General features: G+C 40.3%; 2 protein-coding genes across 2 annotated transcripts in view; one reads left to right on the top strand and one right to left on the bottom strand.

Annotated features, from left to right (window-relative positions):
• The window catches only part of LOC125828355 (1-acyl-sn-glycerol-3-phosphate acyltransferase 2), a 525228-nt gene that overhangs the window by 36996 nt on the left and 460572 nt on the right, over positions 1 to 27660 (top strand). The window lies entirely within an intron of this gene.
• Positions 4501 to 4893, bottom strand: LOC125828325 (uncharacterized). The gene has a single exon (XM_049507643.1). It carries the CDS (start codon positions 4891 to 4893, stop codon positions 4501 to 4503), a length of 393 nt encoding a protein of 130 aa, XP_049363600.1.

Below are 27660 nucleotides of genomic sequence, written 5' to 3'. Positions count from 1 at the left end.
TTGGAAACGACTTAGAGGCTATTCGTATAGGTTGATTATAAATAAATTGCTTGCTTTTAGCTTATTGGATTGTTATTGTTTTCCTTGGAGCTATTGTGGTTAGCTGCAGGAATGTGATCTATGCCTAGAAGGGCTATGTTCTGCCTACGAGGCTATATTGATTCCTAGAAGGGCTATGAGTTACCTACAGAGCTATATTGATGCCTAGAAGGTCTATGAGTAGCCAACGGGGTTATATTGATGCCTAAGAAGGCTTTGTGCTACCTACAGGGCCATGTTGTTGCCTAAGAGGGCTACGAGTTATCTATAAGCTATATTGACGCCTAAGAGAGCTAAATGCTACCTACGGGGTTATATTATTTCCTAAGAGGGCTATGTGACTACCTACGGGGCTAGGGGACTATCGATAGAGGTGTATAGACTGATTGGCACCTTCGAGGCTTATGGGGGCCTGGGTAGGTGGTCTAGTGTGATGTTTGTACCTGTCTAGCTTATGGGGGATTGGTTAGGTTGTTTTTTTTATTTATTTTGTATATGTTTAGATTTGGGAGCATGTTAGTATACTTATATTATCCTTGATTTATTTATCGGATTACACCTAGTATGTTAGGATACCTGCTCATAGTCTATTGCCTTTCATACTCGCTATATTATTTTGTATTGAAGCCCCATTGAGTGGGGGTACTACATTCTTGCCTGCAGGTCCCGATAGACGACCCTGTAGGCCTCCTCGGTAGCAAGATTGACTTTTATCCGATTGGCTAGCCCCTTTCCTTCAGAGCTTCTAGAGTTGGGAGGTTTGTTAGCTTTTGTTGTATATATTTTTATGGGTAGGCTGGGGCCTTGTCCTGCCAATCTTTACTACTCTTAGAGGCTTGTAGACTAGTGTGTGTGGTGTATAGCTACGTTATGGCCATGCTTTCCTAGTTTGTTGGTTTGCTGAAGCTTGTTAGTTGTTTGATGTATTGTCCTGATATATACCTGCTTTCAGTTTTGGCATAGAGATCATGTTGCCTCGACGACCCAATCCAGACTTCTATGCTAGTTGGCTATTTCTTTATATGAACTCCTGGGAGTAGCTGTTTCTTTTATAGATCTGTTGACAGGGGCATTGCCAGCCGAAGGCTTAATTTTAAGCGGAGATATACTTGTTTGTTTATTTGATTGCGTGTGGCTGTTATGCGCTAGTAGCAAATGATTCAATAGGGTCGGCTCGAGCCTGAGTTTTGGCATTAGGAGCCAGTTGCGCCCCTTGAGTTTGGGGTGTGAAAAACTTGGTACCAGAGCAATGTTGATTTCACGTATCAGGACACTTCATCCAATACTAAGTGCCAACGATCGTGAGTAGTAATATAACCAAACTAGTGAGTTGGGGTCGAGTCCCAAATGAGTGGTTCGTACTCAAGAATCAATAGAAAAACATAAATATGCTCAAGTCAATCATAGCTAAAAATATTTACGTATAAAAGCATGGTTTAAATTATAGGTGACACAAGTGTCAAATATAAAGGGGGTTTGTTTGTACTATCAACTAAAACAATAAATAACATGAAAATATGAATATGGAGATGAGATTCTTGGGATGTGATTGGATTATGGGCCAAGGTAAACAACCGGGTAATTGTAATTAATAGTAAACAACTAGAAATTGTTGAATAAGCTAGACTTTAGTGGGGGTAAACTTTCTCTCAAACAATTTACCTCGAATCAAATTGGTTTCTCTCGAACACTAATAAGCAGCAATGAAGCACAACCTTCGCTTTAGTCCATTCACTCTCTCGAGCTGAATGTGTGGAAAAGGGTTTAGGATTCACTCTCTTGAGCTGAACCCATGACAACACAATACCCACAGACCATCGATTCAATAATTTTTGTTTTAAAACCTCTCTATCGAGCAAGCCAAAAACAAGAAGTTAAGATTATATTTGCAACTACAACCCATTAAATTCAACCACAATTACTGAACGAAATCACTTTTAAACAACAAATAAACTATCAATTAACAATACCCAACAGTTAAATCAATCCATAATCACACCCCAAGAATTGGGGGTTTAGCTAAACATAGTAAAAAGATAAAAATCGTTACCAAGTTGTGTTTCCATCAACTGGGTAGGATTGATATAGTCTTTACAAAGGTCTAAGATGAAGAATCTTCAACACCCACTTCCAATTTCTTCGAAATGAAAATCTTCAAATCTTCTAAGCTAATGAAATATTGTTTCTCTATTCATTTCTAAGCTCTCAACTTCAAAAACTAAAAAATATTATGATTCCACACAAAATCAGATCCTACGCTAAAAATTTAAATAAGTATTTATAGTTGTCAAAAAGTGTGCTGTGGAGGTTCAGTCGGCACAGTTAGTCGGGATCACCGACCCAATTGACGATCCGCCCTTTGGTCATTTTCATCGTCGTTTTTATTTTGCCTTCAGCATCTTCAGGTTCTGTAACTTTGGGCGATATGGAACTGCATCGCGGAACCGTTTGGTTACTCGCCGAATGCTCTTTTCTCTCACCGACTAGATTTTCTCCTTCAGGGCTCGGCACTCTGGAACATTAGGTGAGACCCTGGCCATTCGACGACTCAACTAATGGGTTAGGTGATCCTCAGGCCTTCTTTCCTTTGTTCTTTCAGCTGCCTTGTTCCTTTTTGTTCAATAGTGTCCATGCTTTGTTCCTCAATCCAAATACCTAAAATTCTATGATTTACATAGTTATTGGTACATAATATGCTTTTGAGGACACTAAATCTATTCAAATAAAACCCTAAATGAGTCCAAATCATGGACTCATCAACACCCCCAACTTAAATTTTTTCGTGTCCTCAAGTAAAACTCAAGTTCAGCAGTTTAAAAAGGATGTCTCAAACAGTCCTACACAAGATTCAATCATGAATGCACACAAAAAGACACAACTTATTCATGCAAAGATCAATTATGCACTCAAAGAGTCAAGTTGTGACTCACCAATATCAAAGAATCTCAAGCTCACAATACTTGCTTCAAATGCAAGTTCAAGCTCAACAAAGGTACTCAAATGCCCTCACACAAAGAATGATTCAATGTTCACACACAATGGTTCAACAATTTAAAGTTCCGGAATCAAATGCAATGCTCACACTCACAAAAATGAACACAGTTATGATTTCACCCATAGGTTTAACCGTATTTTCCAACCAACATTTGTTTCAGCTCACTCAAGATCAAAAAGGTATTTTCAAGGCTTGTAACGGGGTTGAGTGCAAATTTATGGTCATTTAGGCTCATTGGCTATAGTCCTCATGAAATGTGGTGTGAACAACACTTCCTTTCCCTTTCTTCATCATTTTTCATTCGTGCTTACAAGTCATCCCATTATTCACTTTCCATGGACTGTTGGAAACTCCATTTTCTTTGTATTTTCACAACTTTATTCCACAAATTTTTCATTCTTTTTCTTTGTCATTCTTTTCTTTTTTCTCTCTCTCTCTTTTTTATATGGAGGTGTTCCATTTTTCTCAAAACCATGGGTCAAAGGGGACTTTCTTGCACTTCTTGATTTATCTTTTCTTTTCACCACACCCCCGACTTAGGCCTTTGGCCTAAGTTGGCTATTCAAACAAACCACAAATCATGAGGATTATAGGTATTGTATCAAGAAAGGTTATGTTTTCATCAAGTTTCTTCCAAGAAAAGGTTAAGGCTCAGAGGGTGCTCAAGCGGGGTTCACATACTCACAAGTTAGGCCACAAAAAAAGGTATAATGTCAAATTGGTTCACACTCTTTAAAGTCGCCTAAGATCATCTCAAGAGTTCACATCTAGGTTTCATCATGCATGGTTCACACAGTAAGCTCATCACACAAGGCATTGACACCAATGATAAACAAGACTCCACACTTTCGCTAGTGTGCAATGTCCATCACAAGAGACTCAATTTGATACTTGGCTAGTCACAACAAGATGTAAAAAGTTCACATATTGTCTATGAAACTTCATTTGGCCTCATCGTAGCCGAACATTCATTTTTGTTCGATTATGAGCATTATTCAAGTCATCGGTATTGATCAAAATCGATACTCAAATTTGCAAAAGAACAACCATATTCAACACAAACAAGAGGTGGCAATTTCTTTCCAAAAGGGTCAAAAATCATTTACATTTAAAACAAGGAGCCACAAGCTCAACCATCCACAAAAATAGTGTAAAAACACAATTATGGCTCAAAAACTCAAATATATAAACAAAACATCAGTATTCACAAAAAAGTCACACAAAAAGTGGGCCTCACCCACCACAAATAAAATCATTTGTCCTTAAATGCAAACAAAAAACATATTATCCACAAGTCAAAATAAAGAAAGACAATAGAGGGAGGTAAAGAGGGGGTTATGTCTACACATTCGCTCCATCTATCTGGGCATCAGTGCCCGGTGCATTAGTTTGGACTCGGGAGTATCTGCTAAGGAAGCCTGTACAACAACATCTACCATGGCCTCTTCAGTCTCAGTAAGGCCCTCTTATGAAGCTTCCTCAGCCACCTCAAGCATCTCCTCATAAATCTTTGCCTCAGACTCAAGATCAACTGCTTCCTCAACTCTAATCTCATCTCCGGTGGTAGCTGGAGGCATATCTGGTACATCTAGAATCTCCACCGTCCCGAAGATCATGGACATGTCGGTGGACTTTAGCTGATCCACGTCACTCCTCAACACAGCAATAGCGGCCTTTAAGGCCGTCACCTCCTTGGTGGCCCATTGGCCACACTTACACACCGATATCCTAGCCGCAAAGGCGTCAATGGTAGTGCTCAAGGGTGTCACAACATCAGCCAGGGCAGTCTGAATCATGCCCGAAATGGAGGCCTCGAGTCTGGCATCCCGATGATCAGCATAATGGGCAAGTTGCCCCATCCGGAGTAATAAAGCCTGAGTGATCGGGGCTCAGGAGACACTAACATCAACAGGTCTAGGAGGCAGTGGAACATCAGAAGAAATAGGAATATCAGAACATACAACACAAGAAGTACCTGAAGGCTTAGGGGGCGGAGTAGTCAAAGATGCCTCTGCAGGTACTGAGTTTGTGTCTATAATCGGGGGAGAGTCCGCCGAGGCTGCCTTCTTCTTCTTTTCTACCTGATCCTTCAAATATTCTGCCTTGATCCTTCGGATATCAGTAGAGGATGTGGGAATCACTTCCACATCCATCTTTGCATGTCTCGAAACTCAAGCCCGTCTGCATAGCTCAGTGATCAACACCGGAAAAGGGAGTGAGGTCTGACGCTGCTTGGCTCTCATGACCATCTCCTGTGCTATAATCATCCCCAGATTAAGCGTCGTCTCATCAATGATACAACCTAGACAGGATTCCTTGGCATGCTAGGGAATCGACTAGTTCTGGAAAGGCATGATAGTACTACTGATGACGCTAAACCAGAATCTTACAGCTATGTTTAGATCCTTTTTCTCGATAGGTGCTCCAACTTCTAGCTATTTGGGGGCACCGTCTGATATGAGAGGAGTTAACCACTTCTTCATATTTTCTAATGTGGTAGTAAAGATCATATGTTGCCAGTCGTCATCAATATCATCAGGACAGTCCAGGACAACATTGATAGCCTCATTATCACACTTGACCTTCTTTCCCCGAACTACTACATAATCAACCGGTTTGAATGCAGCTGCTTTCTTCTTCCTCTGTGGTATCAAGGTTCCATAAGAAGCATAGAACTCCCGGACCCGATTTGGAATATACGGGCCACGGGGCTTTGTGAAGATCTGGAAATTATGAGACTTCAGACATCTCATAATCTCGGGATACCTATTAATCACACCATCAATGGACATGCGCTTCTTTTCAATGATTGTCCTCAGCCCCTCAGTCTTTAATCTATTCATAGAATTTGGGGGAGGACCCTGCACAGGAGGTTCTAGGACTAAAGCCTGCTCTGGAACTGGAGGAGGAGAAGTAGTGGGCTAAGGAGTTCTGATCCTAGACGGATCATGCATTTTTTTTGAACGTAGCTCTGCCCTTTGTGCTACCACCAACTCATCATCATCAGAAGCTACAGTCTGAGGATCCTGATGCTCATCCTCACTCTCAAAAGTGGTGAGGTAAGTGTCATATATGCCGTCACTGTCAGAGTTGGCCTCTAATGACGCATGTGTTTTGCCTTTAACACTGCCTTTCCCACCCGTTGTGAGAAGTTTGGTAGCTTTACCCCTGGATGCAGCTGCATCCTCAGTTAGTTTTATCCCTTTAGCCTTCTTTCGGGGTGGCATGTTTCTACCTGCAACCTTTTGTCTAGCCATGTCTGCAAAACATCAGGAAAAAATTAGAAACATTTAAATAAAAGGTATAGAAAAATAATTGCAAACAGACTCGCTGAATCTCTTTGACGAGCTAGATCGGGCTTTCCAAAAGGATTGGCTTTAAAAAATTGGCAAGTAGGTGATGGGAAATGCCTATTGGCGAATCACCGACAGCTTTCGGTGAGCAAGGGCTAGCCCGCCAAAAGTTACAGTGCAATCAAAGATACAGGGGGTGCAGACAAAGGGAGAATAAGAAGACTTTTCTTGAATCCAACTTCTTGAATTCAACCCCGCAACCCTCGAAAAAAAATCAAAGCATGCACTAGTCAAATTAAAGCAAGACCACCCTGGGATACTAAGACTTTTCTTGACAAAACTAAACAACATGTAAGCACAACCCCACAAAATTCAATTAATTTTAAAGCACAAGAATACGAGATTTCGACACTCAAAACATTACGGGAAAGATTATCAAATCTAATTAGGCATTTGTACATTCTAATCCTACCAGAGAGGCCCAACACACGACACTAAGATAAGATCATTGCAAATGAGTACAAAATTGCTAAAAATAAATTCGGCGTTAGGAAAAGCAACCTCAGATGCCGATTAAAATACTTTTGAAATGCTAGGCGGCAATGTAATCCACTTCGAACACAAATTCGACGACTAAAATGTGAAGAAAACACACGAAATATAGAAACTAGAGTGCGGGGGTGAGTTTGGGAAGATAAAAGTGAGGGAAAGTGAAAGAGTTGGAAGTTTAAACCTTAGGACTTTTAAAATCCGTCCAGTTCTCGCCCATTCGACGACATAAGTTTTTGTTCGCCGACCCACTCGGCGACTTGCCGAGTGGGCTCTTACCTCGCCGAGTTTTACAGGACCTCCAGTTAATGTAGGGGTCCAAACGACGGACTAAATCGCGATCGCCGACCAGGTCAGCGATTCACCAAGTTTATCCTGGGCTCGCCGAGTTTTACAGACTCCAATTTAAAATTATTTTGAGTTCTGGTGGTCCAAGTCGGGCTCATTGACCTCTTTGGCGATGCACCGATTGGACTATTGGCTCGCCAACCTGCACTTTTGAAACACCTTCCTACACTTCAACCTGCCAATCAACACAACATTATTTACCAAAACAAAAATAAAGTAATAAAAGGTTGGGTTGCCTCCCAAGCAACAACCTAGTTAACATCGTGGCACGACGCAAGTCCACCTTCAAACCTCATTCTTGGGGATGACCATAGTGTCACTAGGCAACCCTTGATGTCTTGGGTTTAGATGAGACGAGATATGACCCATTTGGGTCTCCAACTGTTTGATTGACACTAATTGGGAGGTGACGGTTTGGCTAAGGGTCGACACGTCTTCTTTCATCTCTTTTAAGATCTTGTCTAACCCCTCAACTTATTTAAGGATACGAGAAAGCATATCCTCAGACTGACCACCTTCCAAATCCTTTGGCTTTTGGCGCTCATGGGTAGGCACATACCTATCCTTCTCCCCATCCTTCCAATTTGGATTACGGTCCCTCTATTCACGATCTCGATCTTTCCAAACTTCATCGCTATTCAAACCTTGGTTACCGCCCTACCTCGGGTAGTTTGAACGATAGCCACCACTTTGGATGTCTAGAAAATTTACCTCTTCATTATACAAGACCTCAAATTTGAACTCATCGGATTAGCACACTGGACGCCCACAACATTGACACTTCGAGCACCGGCTCCCATGACATTTTTAGATAAAATGTCAAGTTGTGTCATGATCTTAGCCATGTTCTGGTCCCTCTTTTGGTGTTTCTCCATATGCTCTTTGGTTAGTTTAAATGTGAGAGGGGAGACCTGTCACGGGTATACCACTCCTTGTTTATGGTAGTCATGCCATCCAAGAGCTGAGCAGCTATCACATAAGGTTGCTGCATCAAACCTCCTGGAGAAAGTTGGTCAGCAACACCCTTATTTACCGAGTCAAGACTCTGGTAAAAATACTGCAGCAACACGTTATCACGTTATCAGGCAAGTCATGAGTTGGGCATTGAAGCACCAACTTTTTGAATCACAATCAAGTTCATGAATTGGCTCGCCTTCTAGATGTTTGAAGCTCTGAATGCTATCCCAAAAAGTCATCATCTTCGAGGGAGGCAAAAATTACACTTGAAATGCGGTAACCAACTCCTCCCACGAAGTGATTGATTCACGTGGCAATTCAGCCAGCCACTTGGACGCTTCTCCCATCAAAGAGAACGGGAACAACCTCAACTAGACTGATTCTAGGGAGATATTCTTGAAGGAGAATGGTTCGCATACGTCCACAAAGTTTCTAATGTGCTCATGGGGATCCTCATGAGCCAAACCACTGAAAATCCATTTTAGTTGCAAGAGTTGTAACATAGTACTCGTGATGTGGAACACCCTATTCCCTTTGGCCGGAGGCAAGCTAATGGCACCAATACCACCCATGAGATGGGGGTCATTAGCATGAGGCTCGTTGACATCGTTGAGGTTTCCGATATCATATTGATGGCCTACTTGGCCTAAAAATTAAGTAAGTGTCACAATAACTAACAAGAACAAAATTCAACTAAACTAAAAATTCTCAAGTAACACCACTCCCCGGTAGCAGCGCTATTTTGATTTCACGTATCAGGACACTTCATCCAATACTAAGTGCCAACGATCGTGAGTAGTAATATAACCCAATTAGTGAGTTGGGGTCGAGTCCCAAGGGAGTGGTTCGTACTCAAGAATCAATAAAAAAAGCATAAATATGCTCAAGTCAATCATACTTAAAAATATTTACGAATAAAAGCATGGTTTAAATTATAGGTGCACAAGTGTAAAATATAAAGGGGGTTTGTTTGTACTATCAACTAAAATAACAAATAACAAGAAAATATGAATATGGAGACGGGATTCTTAGGATGTGATTGGATTATGGGCCAAGGTAAAAAACCTGGTAATTGTAATTAATAACAAACAACTGCAAATTGGTGAATAAGCTAGACTTTCGTGGGGGTAAACTTTCTCTTGAACAATTTACCCCGAATCAAATTGGTTTCTCTCGAACACCAGTAAGCAGCAATGAAGCACAACCTTCGCTTTAGTTCATTCACTCTCTCGAACTGAATGTGTGTAAAAAGGTTTAGGATTCACTCTCTCTCGCTAAACCCATGACAACCCAATACCCACTGACCATCAATTCAGTAATTTTGATTTTAAAACCTCTCTCTCCAACAGGCCAAAAACATGAAGTTAAGAATGTATTTGCAACTACAACCCATTAAATTCAACCACAATTACTAAATGACATCACTTTTAAACAACAAATAAACTATCAATTAACAATACCCAACAGTTAAATCAATCCATAATCACACCCCAAGAATTGGGGGTTTAGCTAAACATAGTAAAAAGATAAAAATCGTTACCAAGTTGTGTTTCCATCAACTGGGTAGGATTGATATGGTCTTTACAAAGGTCTAAGATGAAGAATCTTCAACACCCATTTCCAATTTCTTAGAAATGGAAATCTTCAAAGCTAAGGAAATATTATCTCTCTATTCAGTTCTAAGCTCTCAACTTCAAAAACTGAAAAATATTATGATTCCACACAAAATCAGATACTAAGTTAAAAATTTAAACAAGTATTTATAGTTGCCAAAAAGTGTGCTGCGGAGGTTCAGTCAATGTAGTTAATCGGGATCACCGATCAAATCGGCTATCCGCTCTTTGGTCATTTTCATCACCATTTTTCTTTTACCTTCAGCATCTTCAGGTTCTGTAACTTTGGGCTATATGACACGTCATCGCGGAACCATTTGGTGTCTCGCCGACTGCTCCTTTCTCTCGCCGACTATATTTTCTCCTTCAGGGCTTGGCACTTTAGAATATTAGGTGAGACCCTGGCCATTCGGTGACTCACTTAATGGGTTAGGCGATCCTCAGGCCTTGATTCCTTCGTTCTTTCAGCTGCCTTGTTCCTTTTTGGTCAATAGTGTCCATGCTTTGTTCCTCACTCAAAATACCTGAAATTCAAGGATTTACACAAGTTATTGGTACAAAATATGCATTTGAGGACACTAAATCTATTCAAATAAAGCCCTAAATGAGTCCAAATCATGGACTCATCAAACGTCGTATCCTAGGGAGCCTGCAAGCCGTGTCTAGTAGAGTCTTGTTTATAAATGTGTTGTTCACCACATTCAATAAGCAAGAAGCTACCAGGTATGTTAGAATGACTATCTTTCTTTTGCTCACCTCGTGCTATAAAGCAGTGTCTTAAGGGTTGAGGTTTCTGGCTTATAATTGATATTTGTATGCAGATAGAGATGGATGACGCTAGACAGACCACAACTAGCCAGAGGGTAGATACAGCTGCAGGTGAGGGTACCGACAATGTACCACAGGTGGAGGTAGCCCATTGTGAGACCCAGATAGAGACATCTTCTAAGCCCCCTATAGCTTTTCCACCGCTTCAGGACCCTTCGAGGGCTACAGGACCCTCAGATCCACCACCAGTACCACCTCTAGTTCCTCCTATTCCATCTGATCAGGATTTAAAGAGTGCAGTATGTATGTTAGCACAATTAGTAGCTGCACAACGCCAACTAGTTGCGCCAGATGTTGCCGGACCATTTAAAGGCCCCGAAAGTTCGAGAGTTCATGAATTTCTTACCTTGTATCCTCTACAGTTTACAGGGGAAGATCGCAGAGAGGATCCTCAATACTTTGTTGAATAACTTCATAGGATCTTCAGAGTCATGCATGCCTCAGCGACTAAGTCAGTTGAGTTAGCAGCATTTCGATTGCCCGATGATGCAGTATTGTGGTACAAAAGTTGAGAGAGATCTAGGGGAAAATATGCATCTGTACCCACTTGGATAGCTTCACAGAAGTTTTCATAGATCACTATTTACCTCGAGAGATTAGGGATGGCCGAGTGGACCAGTTTCTAAACCTCCAACAGGGCAGCATGAGTGTCCGAGAGTACGGGTTGAGATTTGATTCATTGGCTAGATATGCACCAATATTTGTTGATACGATGCATGACAAGGTGCGTAGATTTGTGGGAGGGATCGACTCAGACTATATCGACGCTTGTTCTACCGCTGCACTAAATGATAATATGTATATCTTGCTAATTCAGGCCTTTGCACAAGTAATAGAGGATTGGTGACATCTACAGTATATGAGTGAGAGGGTCGAGAGAGAGTGACAGAAGAGGGCTAGGCCCACCGGTTCACAGGGAGATTTTCAGGGTGATCCCAGACCCTGATATTCTATTAGGCCACATAGACCTCCACCACAGCAGTTCCAGGGTAGTAGATTTTATCGTCAGGGACAGTCAGGCCCAGGTGAGGGTTCACGAGCATCAGGCTCTTAGCTGCAGAGGGGTTCAGGCTAGGCTAAAACAACCCTGCCATATTGCGCTACTTGTAGTAGGATGCATTTAGGGAGGTGGAGGCAGGGTTCCACATGTTGTTATTCTTGTGGACATGAGGGGCATGAGTGGAGGAATTGCCCGACCATAGGTCAGGGTGGTATAGGTCAGTTGACTAGGTCAGTAGTAGGTTCCTCCTTATCAGAACAGTCTATAGGGTGTGGACCCCAGACTTCAGCAGGTAGAGGTAGATGCGGAGGCAGAGAGGGAGCATCTAGTTCTGGTAGTGGCCAGAACCGTACATATTCACTAGTTGGCCGAATGGACTCAAAGTAATCACCAGATGTTGTGAGAGGTGCATTGATTGTTTGCTACCATTGTGTTTATACTTTGATAGATGCTGGATCTACTCTGTCGTATGTTACTCCATTTATTGCGGGGAAGTTATGTATAGTAGCGGAGTCATTAGATCAACCCTTTATTGTATCTAAACCAGTTGGTGAGTCTATTGTTTCTAGGAGAGTCTATCGAGGTTACATGGTAGAAATTATCGACCGTCAGACCTTTGTAGACCTCGTAGAGTTAGAGATGGTTGATTTTGATGTCATTATGGGTATGGACTGGTTAGCATCTTGTTATGCTATTATTGAGTGCCGGACAAAGATTGATAGATTCCACTTTCTAGGAGAGGCAGTTCGGGAATGGAAAGGCGATAAAACAATGCCAAAAGGTAGGTTTATTTCCTATCTTAAGGCGAGGAGGATGATTACTAAGGGTTGTATTTATCATCTTGTTCACGTTCATGATATAGATGCAGAACCACCGACTCTTCAGCCTATTCTGGTAGTTAATGAGTTTCTAGATGTATTTCCAAATAAGCTCCCTGGTATCTCTCCAGAACGAGAAATTGATTTTCCTATCAATATACTACCAGGTAGACAACCCATATATATCCATACTTATAGAATGGATCCTACTGAGCTAAAGGAGTTGAAGGATCAGTTGAAAGACTTGCTGGATAAAGGCTTTATCAGGCCTAGTGCTTCACCATGAGGTGTGCCAGTGTTATTCGTGAGGAGAAAGATGGCTCACAAAGAATGTGTATCGATTACCAATAGCTGAATAAGGTGATGTTTGCATAATCAAGACCCAGCTTCCAATGAAAGTGTCTACGATCGTACAATAGTAAAGTAATCCAACCAAGGGTTAGGGTCGAGTCCCAAAGGAGTGGACTTGAGAATTAATAGAAAAATAAAATTAAGTTCTAATTAGTCATAGCTAAAAACATTATCGAATGTAAACATGTTAAATCTAAGGGGTGACACAAGCGTTAATTATCAATGGGGGTTTGTGACAAGTAAGCAAAAATAACAAAAATGCAAATAGTACTAATCAAGAAGACGGGATTCTTGAGATGTGATAGGAATACGGGTTAGACTAGACTAATGGGTACATGCTTTTGATGATAAATCCGTTGAATATTTGTGACTAGGCTAGACTATAGTGGGGGTAAATTCTCTCTCGAGCAACTTACCCCGAATCAAATGGGTTCCTCTCGGACACCCACTTGCCGTATAAAGAACAGCCTCCGCATTAGCCCACTCACTCTCTCGATCTGAGTGTGTGGGAGAAGGACTAGGGTTCACTCTCTCGATCTTAGTTTTACGACCTCTCTCTCGAGCAAGCCTAAAGCACAAAAGTGAAATTGTATTTGCAACTACAATTTCATTAAGTTCCACCATAACAACTAAATGAAATCACATTTACACAACAAATAAACCATTAACAAGCAAGACCCAACTGATAATCTAACCCATATTCACAAAATCACACCTCAAGAATTGGGGTTTTAGCTAGACATGTAAAAGAGATAGAAATTTATACCAAAATGAGTTTGCATTCAAATGGGTATGAAGATTTAAGTATCAAAACAAGTCAAGAGTGAAGAATCCACAAGACCCAAGTCCAAATTCTTGGAGTTGAAACCCTTTGAATCTTCAAGTTCTTCAAAACCCTCTCCAAACTTAGAGCTCAAAAGTCTATGTTAAAAATTCTATATTAAAAATTTGATATTAAGCTACAACTCTCAACGAGTATTTATAGTTTTCAAAAATCTGTGATGCAGCGGATCATTCGGCGTTGTTAGTCGAGATCACCGATCAACTCGGCGATCCACCCTTTGGTAGGTTTCATCACTGTCTTGTGTTAACCTTCAACATCATCATGTTTTGGATCATTTGGAGACATAGTACAGCTTCACAAAACTACCCGGTGATACGTCGACTGCACCTTTTCACCCCCGATTTGATTCGTTCTTTCAGGGCTCAGCACACTGGAACAAAAGGTGAGGTGAGATCATTTGGCGACACACCAAATGGCTTCGGCGATCCGCAGATCTTCATTTCTCTGTTCGTTCAACTTCCTTTGTTCCGTTTTGCTCAATTGTGTCCATGCCTTTGTCTCCAAGTCTAAATACCTAAAACTCAAGGTATTTTATTAGTTTTTAAGACAAAATATGCATTTGAGGACACTAAACCTACTACATCGTAGCCCTAAAAGAGTCCAATTTGTGGACTCATCATAAGGTAACTTTAAAATATAAGTATCCACTTTCGAGGATCGATGACTTGTTTGATCAGTTACAAGGTGCTAAGTACTTCTCAAAGATTGATTTAAGATCAGGGTACCACCAGATACGAGTTCGGGAGAAAGACGTTCCAAAGACAACATTTAGAACTAGATATGAACACTTTGAGTTCTTGTTAATGTCTTTTGGATTAACTAATGCCGTAGTAGTGTTCATGGACCTGATGAATAGTATATTCAGGCCGTATCTACACTTGTTTGTGATTGTATTTATTGATGATATTTTTGTGTATTCACGTTCAAAAGTTGAGCATGCAAATCATCTGCGAGAAATCCTTCAGGTTCTTCGAGACTGAGAACTTTATGCAAAGCTTACTAAATGTGAGTTCTAGTTGGACTCTATAGATTTCTTAGGCTATATTGTATCAGATGCAGGCATTGCGATTGATACACAAAAGATTGAGGTCATAAAGACTTGGCCCATACCCATGACTCTGACTGAGGTTCGTAGTTTCTTAAGGTTAGCTGGGTACTACAAAAGGTTTGTTGAGGGGTTTTCTTTACTTTCAACACCATTAACGAAGCTAACTCAAAAAACAACTAAGTTCTAGTGGACTGGGGCTTGCGAGCATTGTTTCCAAGAGTTGAAGGACAGGTTGACATCAGCACCAGTTCTAGCATTGCTAGCGGCAGAAGGCTATGCGGTGTACTGTGATGCTTCTAGTGTTGGGTTGGGATGTGTTCTAATGCAACATGGTAAGGTTATCACATATGCTTCAAGGCAATTGAGGGAGCATGATAAGAACTATTGGACCCATGATTTAGAGTTGGATGCAGTTGTGCATGCGTTAAAGATCTGGAGACACTATTTGTATGTCGTTCATGTTGACATCTTCCAAGATCATAAAAGCCTTCAATATATCTTTAGATAGAAGGAGTAAAATCTGCAACAACGTCAATGGCTTGAGTTATTGAAAGACTACGATGTGGATATTTTATTTCATCCAGGTAAGGCAAATGTGGTAGCCGATGCCTTCAGTCGAAGATCTATGAATAGTTTATCCTATTTAGGTGTTGAGAAGCATGAGCTAGCGCGAGAGCTTCATCAGTTAGCTAGCTTGGGAGTCAGATTGTTAGAGGCAGACGATAGTGTGGTCACAATTCAAGACACAACTATATCATCTCTAGTTATGGAAGTAAAAGCACAGCAACAAGAGGATTCTAGTTTAGAGCAGCTCAGAGCCAAGGCACAAGATCAGCAGTCTATAGCATTTTATATAGCAGGAGATGGAGTTCTCAGATATAGCGGTCGATTGTGTGTTCCAGATGTTGCAGGGCTTCGACATCTGATTATGGAAGAGGCACCTCATTCCCGTTATTCTATTCACTCTGGTTCGACAAAGATGTACCATGATATTAAGGAGATCTATTGGTGGCATGGCATGAAGAAAGACATTGCTGAGTTTGTGGCACAGTGTCCTAACTGCCAACAGGTGAAGGTTGAGCACCAAAAACCCGCTGGGCTAGTTCAGGAGATATCCGTTCCTTTATGGAAGTGGAAAGCAATTAATATGGATTTTATTACAGGGTTACCTCGATCGCGTTGCAAATTTGACTCTATTTGGGTAATTATTGACAGACTAACAAAATCAGTTCACTTCTTACCATTCATGGCTACTTTTACAGCTGAAGACTATGTAGGGCTCTATATTAGAGTGATTATTAGGCTACACGGTGTCCCAATATCTATTATCTCTGATAGAGGAGTACAATTTACCGCTAACTTCTGGAAGTCCATCTAGAAAGGACAGGACTAAGAATACATGTTAATCTTAGTACAACCTTTCACCCTCAGACAGATGGCCAGGCTGAGCGCACAATTTTGACAGTCGAGGATATGTTACGGGCGTGCGTGCTAGACTTCAAGCGAAGTTGGGATGACCACTTGCCTCTTATTGAGTTCGTGTACAATAATAGTTATCATTCCAACATCGATATGGCACCTTATGAGACTTTGTATGGGAAAAAATGTAGATCTCCCATTGGATGGTTTGAGGTAGGTGGGTCAGGGTTGATTGGACCCGACTTAGTACAACAGACAATGGAGCAGGTTAAGCTCATTCGGGAGAGGTTGCTAACATCTCAAAGTCGACAAGTCATAATTAGATGTGCGATGAAGGGACATAGAGTTTTGTGTCGATAACTGGATTTTCTTAAAAGTCTCACATATGAAGGGTGTTATGAGATTTGGCAAAAAATGAAAGCTTAGTCCAAGATTCATTGGGACATACCAGATCCTTCAGAGGGTAGGACAAGTGGCTTATGAGTTAGAATTGCCTTCGGGGCTAGAATCAGTTCATCCAATTTTCCATGTATCGAAGCTACGAAAGTGCGTAGGAGACCTTTCTCGGGTTGTCCCAGTTGAGGATGTTCAGATCACAGAGGAGTTGTCCTATGAGGAAACTCCATTTGCCATATTAGATTGACAGGTCCGTAAATATAGGACCAAAGAGGTGGCTTCGGTTAAAGTATTGGGGAGAAACAAGAATAGAGAAGCGGTGACCTGGGAAGCTGAGGATGGCATGATGTCCAAATATCCTCACTTGTTTCATACCCCAAGGTGATGGTATAGCAGTTTATATTAGTGCAGTGAGGTAAGATACCTATCTGATTTTTTATATTGTTGCTTATTATTATTGTTGTTGTCGTTGTATTTTTGCTCGCACTGTTATTGTGGAGCTGTAATGCTTAACTATTTATGTCATCCTATGAGACGGCTAGGTTAGAATTTATGCGTTTCAGGCTCCTGGATAGTCACATTTACAAAGGATATTCTGCCTAAATTTTGGCAACTCATAAGGACTTAACCGCGTGACTCAGATTTTCATTCGAGGATGAATGTTTCTAAGGGGGGAAAGATGTAACATCCCAACTTTCTGAAATGTCTAAATTAACTCGTACCTTCGTGGAAAGAAAAAGAGGGGGTAATAAATTAAGAATGATGTGGTATGTCATATTTTAAGTGTTCAAGGGTTGTATCTCAAGTTTTGAAGTTAGGTAATTGGAAAAATAAAAGTTGGCGAAAGTTATTGTAAGTTCCTTTTTAAAGATTTCTCTAAAATTTGGGTCAAATGTCTTGGTGGTTTTCTCCAAATATATAAAGATTTTTGGGGCCCATGACCTATGAAATCGAAGATCTACGAGTCTAATTTCCAAGGCATCCAACTGTTTGTTCATACGACTTCAGAATAGAGAGATATTTGCATTTTTGCGAGACTGCGCAAACTTGCACGTGAGGTGGGGCCCTAGGTCGGTGTCACTTCTTATATATTTTCTTCTTCGACTTTTCTTCATTTTTTTCAGTGAAGAAACAGAAAACTTAGAAAACCCACTTCTAGGATCAACCAAATTATTTATTTTCTGGACTTAAGTCCTTGACAAAATTTGTTCTACGCGTTGAGCTGGTCATCATGGTATAATTTGTTTTATCAATTTTGTAGCATATCATACTTTGGTGTTGGGAAAGCAAGGGTTTGGACATATTTTAATGTTTTGAGGTGTATTACGAATTTAAGATCAAGGTAAGAAACTTCTTTCATCGACTCTAGCTTTAATAAGCCGTAAATAGCAATTTGCGATGGAAATACATATGTTTTAGCGGATTATCGTGTTATCTTCTATTCTTTTGTGTTGATTATGGTCCTGCCTTGTTGTAGTATCAAGGGGGTTATGAGTAAAAGTCATTAGGTCACGTGAATTCAGTGAAAAATGTATGTTAAGGCTACTCCCTTCTTACGACATATTTCCTTAAAGCTTAGGAGCAATGTAATTGGGTAGTTATCCTTGTTATACTTATAGCCATTTTTGTTGATTGTTGGCTGTTCGAGTGGATATAATCATCCATTGTCGGGATTCTTATTCAATTAGTAGCGTCCCTATGTTAAACACGACTTATAGGCTATTCGTATAGAGATAAATTGCTCACATTTAGCCTATTGGGTTGTTATTATTGCCCTTGGGGCTATTGTGGTTAGCTGCAGGAATGTGATCTATGCGTAGAAGGGCTATGTTCTGCCTACGGGGCTATATGGATACCTAGAAGGGCTATGAGTTTCCTACGGGGATATATTGATGCCTATAAGGGATATGAGTAGCCTACGGGGCTATATTGACGCCTAAGAAGGCTATGTGCTGCCTATAGGGTCATGTTATTGCCTAAGAGGGCTATGAGTTTTCTATAAGCTATATTGATGCCTAAGGGAGCTATGTGCTGCCTACGGGGCTATATTATTGCCTAAGAGGGCTATGTGACTACCTACGGTGCTAGGGGACTACTCATAAAGGCTTGCGGACTAGTATGTAGGGTGTATAGCTACGTTATGGCCATGATGGACTAGTTTGTTGGTTTGCTGAAGCTTGTTAGTTGTTTGATGTATTGTCCTGATATATACCTACTTTCAATTTCGGCATAGAATCATGGTGACCTCGATGGCCCAATTAGGATTTCTATGCTAGTTGGCTATTTCTTAATATGAACTCTTGGGAGTAGCTGTTTCTTTTATAAATCTGTTGACAGGGGCCTTGCCGACCGAAGGCTTAATTTTAAGCCAAGATATACTTGTTTGTTTTCTTGATTGTGTGTGACTGCCATGCGCTAGCAGCAAATGGTTCAGCAGGATCGGCTCGAGCCTGAATTTTGGCATTAGGAGCCAATTGCGCCCCTTGAGTTTGGGGCGTGACAACTATGTGAAAGGTGCTGATGATGATGGGTCTCTTATTGAAAATTTTACTCAGGGGTGGGTTTCCTTTGGGCGGAGGGTGTTGAATGATGAGATGAAACTGAGTCCCAAGCTCCTATTTGAATTCATCAAAAAATGCATCCGACAAAGAGTAGAACATAGGATCTTGATATCATGGAGGCCTTAGAGTCCAATGTGCACATCAATTTTACCAATGTCATGATCAATCACATGGTACATGTCATTGATCATGAACCTGGTGCCCATGGTTTGGCTTATAGATTTTTGTTGACCACTATCTTCCATGTGCCTTTGGTAATGCGGCAACTAGTGTGTAAGTATGATCTGATAGACAAGAAAACTCTGGGGGAATGTGAATGCATCACAACTAGAAATGGTTGCAAGGGCAGGAGTCTGACAAGTTGCTTTAGGAACTTCAAGTGGCCAAACATGCAAAATGTTGCACTGATAGAGAAGATTGTCCAGCTCAAGCTGGGACTATAGGCATTTAAAGGTGAGACAGTTCTAATTAAGAACCAAATGCTCACTCAGCAAGCAACTCATAATGCTCATATCGATCATCTTCTCCAGCTTGTTGTTCCCCTCCCTTCCTTTTCTTTTATGCCTCTGTCTCCTCCTTAGTCTTAAAACTTTGTGTTATAGTTATTTTCTTTTGGTTTGTTGGTGTTGCTTTAAGACTTGTAATGGTTTTTCGTCGATTGCAAGGGTAGTCTTGGCTTAATATAGTACTGTTGGTTTTTACTTCTTATTCTTATGTGCTCGTCTTATGTCATGTCTTGCTGGTCTATTACTCTGGTTCTATTAGTTGTTATTTTTTAATGTTGTACGTGTTAGTGTTGCCCCAACAACCATGAGTGTTTTTCACTTGCACATATTTTTTCTTGTGTTTTTAATTGGTGATTTTCAATGATGCCAAGTGGGGGAAGAAATAGTTATGCTACTAAGTATGTCATAGAAAGGGGGCTTGATATACGTATGTTATGCCTGGCCTGTGTAGTTTTTGTCATCATAAAAAGGGAGAGCTTGTGGAGTTATGAGATTAATATCTAATATGTTTTGAAATGACATTCATAGCTTTAGAACTAAGTCCACTTTAGAGAACAAGTTCATGCATTAGTAGCAAATAATGTCGGATGTGAAAGAAGGAAATAGTCCTAAACATGAAGGAAGTAGTCTTTAAAGGGAAGTTTGTGTGTACCTAATTATATCCTGAAAGGAAAAGGAATTACAATTTGAGCAAGTTAAGGTAGACTTAATAACCTAATCTCACACATATATAAAAGGAAAAATTCCAAACACAATTGTTCTGTTGGTTGCACACAAGAAAATAATTGTTCTTTCAAAGGGCAAAAGACAAGCAACAACGAAAGGAAGAAGAGAGACATAAACAATAACTCCTTGAACAAGTGTGTAGGGTGTTGCTAGGGTTGAATTAGTAATAGGAGAGTTATTGAGTTATAACTGTTCTTATTATTGTTATTCAATTTGTGAAGAAGTGTGAATTGTAAAAGAAGAGAGTTTATCTTTTCGTTGAGAGTTGTTAGAAGCGTTAGAGTTAACTGTTGAGTTGAAGTACTAATGTTAGTCCCTAGATTATAGAGTTTTCATTTGAAACTACTCTTTTAAGTTAGTGGAGAATTGGTTTCTAAAATCCTACACACTATAGGTTGTGGTTTTATTCCCTTGAGTAAGACAATTTTCCACGGTAAATTAAGTGTTGTTTATTTTATGTTATAGTACGAGTTTAGGAACCAAATTCCTAAAGATAACTGTTGGTGCATAGTTTACTTTGAATCTATTATTCCTTAGGAGATTTCGATAAAAAAAATTATTCTTTAGATTCTGGACTCATAAATAAAGTGAGAGAATTAATATAGTTAATCTAGTTTGCTTGGGGTTGAGGCCATACTGTTGTTGTTACTCTTGAAATGGAAACAAATGTTGCACTTGTATGAAACCTTGTTGTAATTTACTTCCTCATTAATTTAGGCTCAATCATGTAATATTGTTTTGGACCGTTGAGGCAATTAAATATGATTTTGGTGTTAACTTCACTGTCTTTTTGACTTAAAAAAAATTACTTATTACATATCCAATAAAAAATTGAGTAGGATTTTCATTTTTATGTATGCTCCCAATTAAAGAAATAAAGATACTCTATTCTATTATTATATATATGTATCGGATTGAAAAACCATATCGTGTCTCTCTTTGAATCTTGGAAGTCAATTAGTAATTAATTTTACTAATCCATATGTTTCTTTTCCATCAATTGATACTAGTTGAAATTATGAAAAATAAAATCCCCTATTTGTTTGAAGAGAAACACATCCCCTTAGGAATTAAGTTATGATCTCTATTCCTTTTTTAAAATAAAATATGGTGAGATAAAATGATATATTTATTGAATCAATTTGGACTAGAGATAAAATTCTTATTTTTAGTGAAACTCTTTTACTCCCTCCATTTACTTTTACTTAACCACTTTGGAATTTGCATACTCCTTAAGAAATAATGATTAATACGAGTATTTTACCATCTTAGGTCTTGAAAAATGATTTGAGAAATAAGTAATAAAAGTTGAGCATAAATTATGAAAAAAAAATTATGGTGTATGTGCGGGATGTTGTGGGGGGGGGGGCTAAAATTGATTAAGTCTCGATTATATGCGAGTTTGCCGATGTTTTCCCTACTGATCTAATGGCCTTTCCCTGGAGCGCGATATTGACTTTGCTATTGACATTGAGTCGGACATTCATCCTATTCCTATTCCACCATACCATATAGTCCTCGTAGAGCTCAGTGTTTAGTTTCAAGATCTCTTGGGTAAGGGATTCATTCAGTTGAGCGTGTCTCCTAAGGGTGCCCCAGTTCTTTTTGTTAAAGAAGGACAATTCTATGCATATGTGTATCGATTACATTCAATTGAACAAGGTGTTGATAAAGAAAAAATATCCCATGCCTCACATTGATGATTCATTTTACCAGCTTCAAGGTGCCATGGTGTTTTCTAAGATTGACTTAAGATCCGACTATCACCATCTATAAATTAAGGTGACGACATCCCTAAGACCACATTTAGAACTCGTTACGACCATTATAAGTTCTTAGTGATGTCTTTTGGGTTGACTAATTCCCCGATAATATTCACAAACTTGATGACGTGTGTGCTCAGATCGTATCTTCATTCCTTCATCATCGTGTTCATTAATGATTTTCTGGTGTACTCATGGATCAGGGAGGAGCACGAGTAGCATTTGAGGACTATGTTCATTAATGATTCTCGAAGTGCCAGTTTTAGCTTGAGTCTGGAGAACTCATGGGGCATATGGTGTCCAAGGATGACATTATGGTGGATCCGATGAAGATTGCAACTATTCATAATTGGGCTAGACCCATCTCAATGACTAAGATTCACGGCTTCAACGAATTACTAGGTTTCTACACAATTTTGTAGAGGGCTTTCATCTATTAAAACACCTTTGACCCGGTTATTTGCCTTAATGTTCCTTTCGAGTGGTCAGAGGAGTGTGAGTTGAGATTTCCAAAGGTCAATAAGTTTCTTGCTACCGCTCATGTTTTAACTCTACCACTTGAGGGTGAGGGCTTTACAATGTATTGCAATGCTTCTGATGTTGGTTTGGGTTGTGTGTTGAGGCAGCATAGTCGTGTCATAATTGAAAATATGTAATTTGAATCAAATAATACATAATAAGATCAAATAGAGTGAATTTATCCATGAACAATAGAACCCATTAACAAGCATGCAATACCTTAGAATTTGGGTAAGATCTAGAAAGATAATTTGTGAATTTCTTCGGACTAAATGGATGGAAAGGGATCCATTGATGAATTTCCCACATACCTTGATGAATCTAAACCTTGAAACTAGGGAAGAGAGCTTGAAGCTTGAAAAACCCTAGAATTTTCCTTTAGATCCTTGGAGAGAATTTGGAGAAGAAGATCTTGAGGAATTTTGGGGTTTTGAGTGAACGAGGGGAATGAGTAAATTGTAAGAGTAAAATCAGCTATAGGACCTTAGAATAGTCTAGAAATGACATAGTTTAGAAGTTAAAAGGATAGGAAAATACTCAATTAACCCTGAACTTAAACTGCCAGAGGGATTCTACGGACACCATGTACGGTCCATACAACGAGCTATAGACCGTCCTAGTCAATCGTAGGTAGAGTACCAGAGAAAGTGTTTTCTAAGAAAAATAACAAGCCACCTTCTATGGTCCATAGACCCTTCTACGTTCCATAGGTCCCAACTATAGAACCCTAGATCTATAAAATATTTCACCAAGTCTTGAGACCTACCTACGAATCACTTCTTACTAGATGTAGGTCCTCCTACAGACAGTCATGTTGATCCATGGGAAAATTTTGGAGACTTGACAAATCCAACTTACTGACTCAACTTCCACGACCTCCCTTTATGGACTGTAGAACCTTATATGGTCCGTAGGTGGACTTGTTCAAACTGGCACTAGAACATTTTCTATAATGTTTTCCTTTCCAACTCTCTTATCAATTTCTGACGTGTTACAATATCTCTTCCTTGGAACATTCATCTTTGAATGAGACTCAAGCTAGAATGAATAGAGTAGGGAAAAAGATCTAACATCCTCACATGAATGCAAATCACATCAAAATTCACATAACCAAGGAGTCATCAACCCCAAGCTAATTGGAGGATTTCTAGTGAGAGAAATATTGGAGAGGATATGGGTCTTCTTTTAATTCTTTTTTAAAAAAAGTGACTTAATTGAAGGAATTTCAAGTCTAAAAAGGTTATATACTTATTGGGAAAAGAGTAGAATAAAGTGGTTTTAATTATGGAATAAAACTAGGGACCCTTTAAGTTACAACTTAATTTTTCCCCTCCTTCACGACTTTGCTCGCCCAATGGACCCATTGGATCGCCAAGGGCACTAGGCGACATGCATAATGGACCCTTGGCTCGCCAAAAATTACAGAATTCTCCCAAATGGAGACATTCACTTGGGCGATAAGGAAGACCCTTGGGAAATTCGCCAAGTGGGTTGGCGAGCCCCGACCTAGCTCGCCTAAAATTATAGTAGCTAGGTCTAGGGGAGGCAGCCCACTAGGCGAGGAGAGTCCATTTGGCTACTCACCAAGGCACTTAGGCGATTCTACTGCCCATCGCTGAAAGGACCAAAGAAAAAATCATTTTCCTTCACTTTTCTTAGGTAGTTTAGGCACTTATCCTATTCATAGACTCTTTACCCATACATTTTAGCTTTAGTTAAGTCTACACATTTACAGAGTGTTACAGAAAAAGTGTCACCGCATTCTTGAAAAAGAATATATTCTCCAAATTTGGTACACCAACAACAATCATTAGCGATGAAGGTTCTCACTTTTGTAATAAGTTGTTCAAGGTGTTGCTTGAGAAGGATGGTGTTCGTCATAGCATAGCAACCCCTTATCATCCACAGTCTAGTGGGCAAGTTGAAGTGTCAAATCACGAGATAAAGCAAATTATTGCAAAGACCGTGAATGCCAACAAAACTGATTGGTCAAGAAGGCTTGATGATGCTCTATGGGCTTATCACACTTCATTCAAAACTCCCATAGGTATGTCCCCCTACAAACTTGTATATGGGAAGTCTTGTCATCTGCCTGTAGAGTTAGAGCATATAGCGATATACGCACTCAAGAAGCTGAATTTGGATTGAGGGTGCCGCATCGAGTCAAAGAATGAATGAGATGAATGAGCTTGATGAGTTTCGCCTAAAAACATGTGAAAGTTCATCCTTGTACAAGGAGAAAATAAAGAAGTACCATGATCAGAAGATCGAAAAGTGTGAACTTGCTTCCGGTGATCCGATGCTATTATTTAACTCAAGGTTGCACTTATTTCCTAGCTAACTCAAGTCCAAGTGGACCGGGCCATTCAAAGTAGAGCAAGTATTTCCAAATGGAGCGGTTAAACTTGAGAACTTGGAAAGAACGAGGTTCAAGGTGAATGGTCAAAGAATAAAGATCTACTTGAGGAGATCTGAGAGTGTCTATGAGGTGATAGAGCAGTGGGGTTTTGATGAAGTCTGAGTAATCAAGGTGTTGGCGTCGTGCTGCTTGGGAGGCAACCCAAGATGTAAAATCTAGCCAACTATAGGAGTTTTCTTTTCAATATAGTGAATTGTTCTTCCTTTTTTACTTTCTAGATAGCTTTTATCAATTTTGAGTTTTAGTGTTGGCTAGACAAGGGTAGGATAGGGTCTGTGTCTAAAGAGTGTCCAGAAAATATAAAAAGAAAGGCCTAATGTTTGCTACGAGTGTAGGTACAAAATCTGGTAAAACAGTCATAGGTGCACTGGTCTACTGTTCCCATCGACGGTCCATCGTTCAATTGACGGACCGTGAATGGCATTCGTAGACCCCATGTATGTTTTCTAAATTTCACTAAGTGTAAGAGTGAACCACGAAATTCATCAACGGACCGTCGATTGACCCACGGACCATCGATGGGGTTTTATGGGTCTAAGTTAGGGTTTCAGTCGACCCGACCCGTACCCCTATTTATTTCAAACCCTTCATTTTCAAATACACCCCCATTTCCCTCTTTTTCTCCAACCGTCTTAAACCATTACTACACCCAGAAAAAAACCCTTAAACCCCCTCATTACCTCCATATAATCCTCCGCTTCCATTTTTCCTTCCTAAATCTCCCCCAATCTCTCTTTTTCTTTTTTCCCCATATTATCTCCCGTCTACAATGAAATCAAAGTATGGTTCGGTGTCACATTTGTTTAAGTCATAAGAAGAGATCACAACTAGCATACTCATCAACTATGCTTTACTTGTAAGGTAATCGATATCACTAAACTTTGAATTTCGTTTCATTGTTTTAATAGAAGTCACATAGTTGTACTTGACCTTGATTAGATAATTGCACATTAATTTTTTTTAAATTTGGTTCTAAATTTACCCTTGGGAAGATGGTGTTTTAAGTGTGTTGTTAGTTTGAACTAAATGATATGATTTTGATGTCTAATTGAATGTCTTGATTTAGGGTTTTCCAAATTGAATTGAGTAGAATTCAAAATCTGCATGATTGAAACCCTAGGGATGATAGACTACCATGAAATGTGTTGAAATCATGTTAAGACATAGTATATGTGTTGTTTGTTTGTTGAATTTGGTGAATAAAAAAAGTGAAAACCTTTGTGTACATATAACACTGGTCGACGGCCTCAGCCTACGGACCGTGGGTCAGCCTACGGACTGTAGGTAAGGGTCCATCGATCTAGCCCCTACAAAAGCGTGAACCACGACATGGGCTACGATTCTTCGTTTAATCGAGGGACCATTCTGCACGTCCGTGGTTCCACATAAAAAATTCAAAAATGGGCCTCCTAACCTATGGAGGTGATCGACGGTTCTTCATTCAATCAATGGTACGTAGATACTCACCGTAGGTCCAAAAAACAGTCACTACCTAGGATTTTTTTTAATTTTTTGTCTAGGTCCAAATAGTATTCTAAATTTTTTTCTTGGGTCTTTTTGAGTTTGTTGCTTACTAACTAGTCCTCCAAAGGTACCATGGCGCCAAAACAAGCACCTGTTTACTGTAAGAAGGGCAAGTCCAAGTCGGTCGCACCATACCGCAACCTGCTCGATGAGTCTAGTGGGGACGAATATGTCCCGGAGACCATCAGAGGCACCCGCACTACCCCCCGACCACGAGGAATAGGAACAAGCACAAGCAGGTCATATCATCGAGTGACAAGGTCGAGGTCACTGCCCCCAGTCTAAGGAGGGGGCCTCACCGGAAGGAGAGTCACAGTTCGGCACTGAGTTGCATTCCGACTGCTGCCTCGGATGCCACTAGCATGGGGGATGCTCAGGACCCTCCCGGTATTAGAGTTGAGCCGATACACATTGCCACAAAGCTGAACAAGTGGTGTGTCGAGGGGAAATTCCATATATATGTTGATGGGAAGACATTGAATGAACATCAAAAGGTGGCCCGTCCTATCACTAAGGAGCGCTTGGTTCTGAAAGGGCGCCTCCACACTTTGTCCATCATCCATGCACTGTTCCAGCAACACATGTGTGACTGGATGGCCAAAAATATAGGCAGATACAGTGAGGAGATGGTGCGAGAGTCTTATGCCTCGTATGCGACAATTGTTACTAATGCCTTGCCATCACGAGCTAAGGCTTTGGCTCAGCCGCCTCTAGTGACCACCATGGTACGGGGCCTCCCAGTAGATATTTCTTAGACCACCATGTGTCATTTTATTTATGGCCCGTCACACGCTCAGCCTATCAAGACGGCAGAGTACGACTAACAAATGGGGTAGTTCAGGGTTGAGCATTCTAAGACTCCGAGCAGAGGGAGTCACTACTTCATCGGATGGCCCGACACATTGCTAAGGAGGGAGATAGCACCAAATAGGTGTAGAATATTTAGTTTCCTATCAGAAAGGGGACTTTGAGCTTTGGGGCCAAATTTTGGTGGTCCATCGACCGGCACAGATTGTCCCCTACACAGGCGGACAATGTCATTACTTGGGATCATGCGGTGATGCTTATTGCACTACTGACTGGGCTGGAGATCGATTTTTCCCAGATCATCCTTTCAGAGATTCATGAGAGGGCCTTGCGGCGG

The sequence above is a fragment of the Solanum verrucosum genome, unplaced genomic scaffold (assembly GCF_900185275.1).
Source record: "Solanum verrucosum unplaced genomic scaffold, falcon-dt-bn FXZP01000048.1, whole genome shotgun sequence".
NCBI classification, from domain to species: domain Eukaryota; kingdom Viridiplantae; phylum Streptophyta; class Magnoliopsida; order Solanales; family Solanaceae; genus Solanum; species Solanum verrucosum.
The sequence above is the reverse complement of the archived record's forward strand: the minus strand, read 5'-3'. Positions and strand labels throughout refer to the sequence as shown.

Bases quoted from the DNA above. Each gene is read 5' to 3' on its own strand.
- LOC125828325 (XM_049507643.1), bottom strand. From the start codon at position 4,893: ATGGGGCAACTTGCCCATTATGCTGATCATCGGGATGCCAGACTCGAG.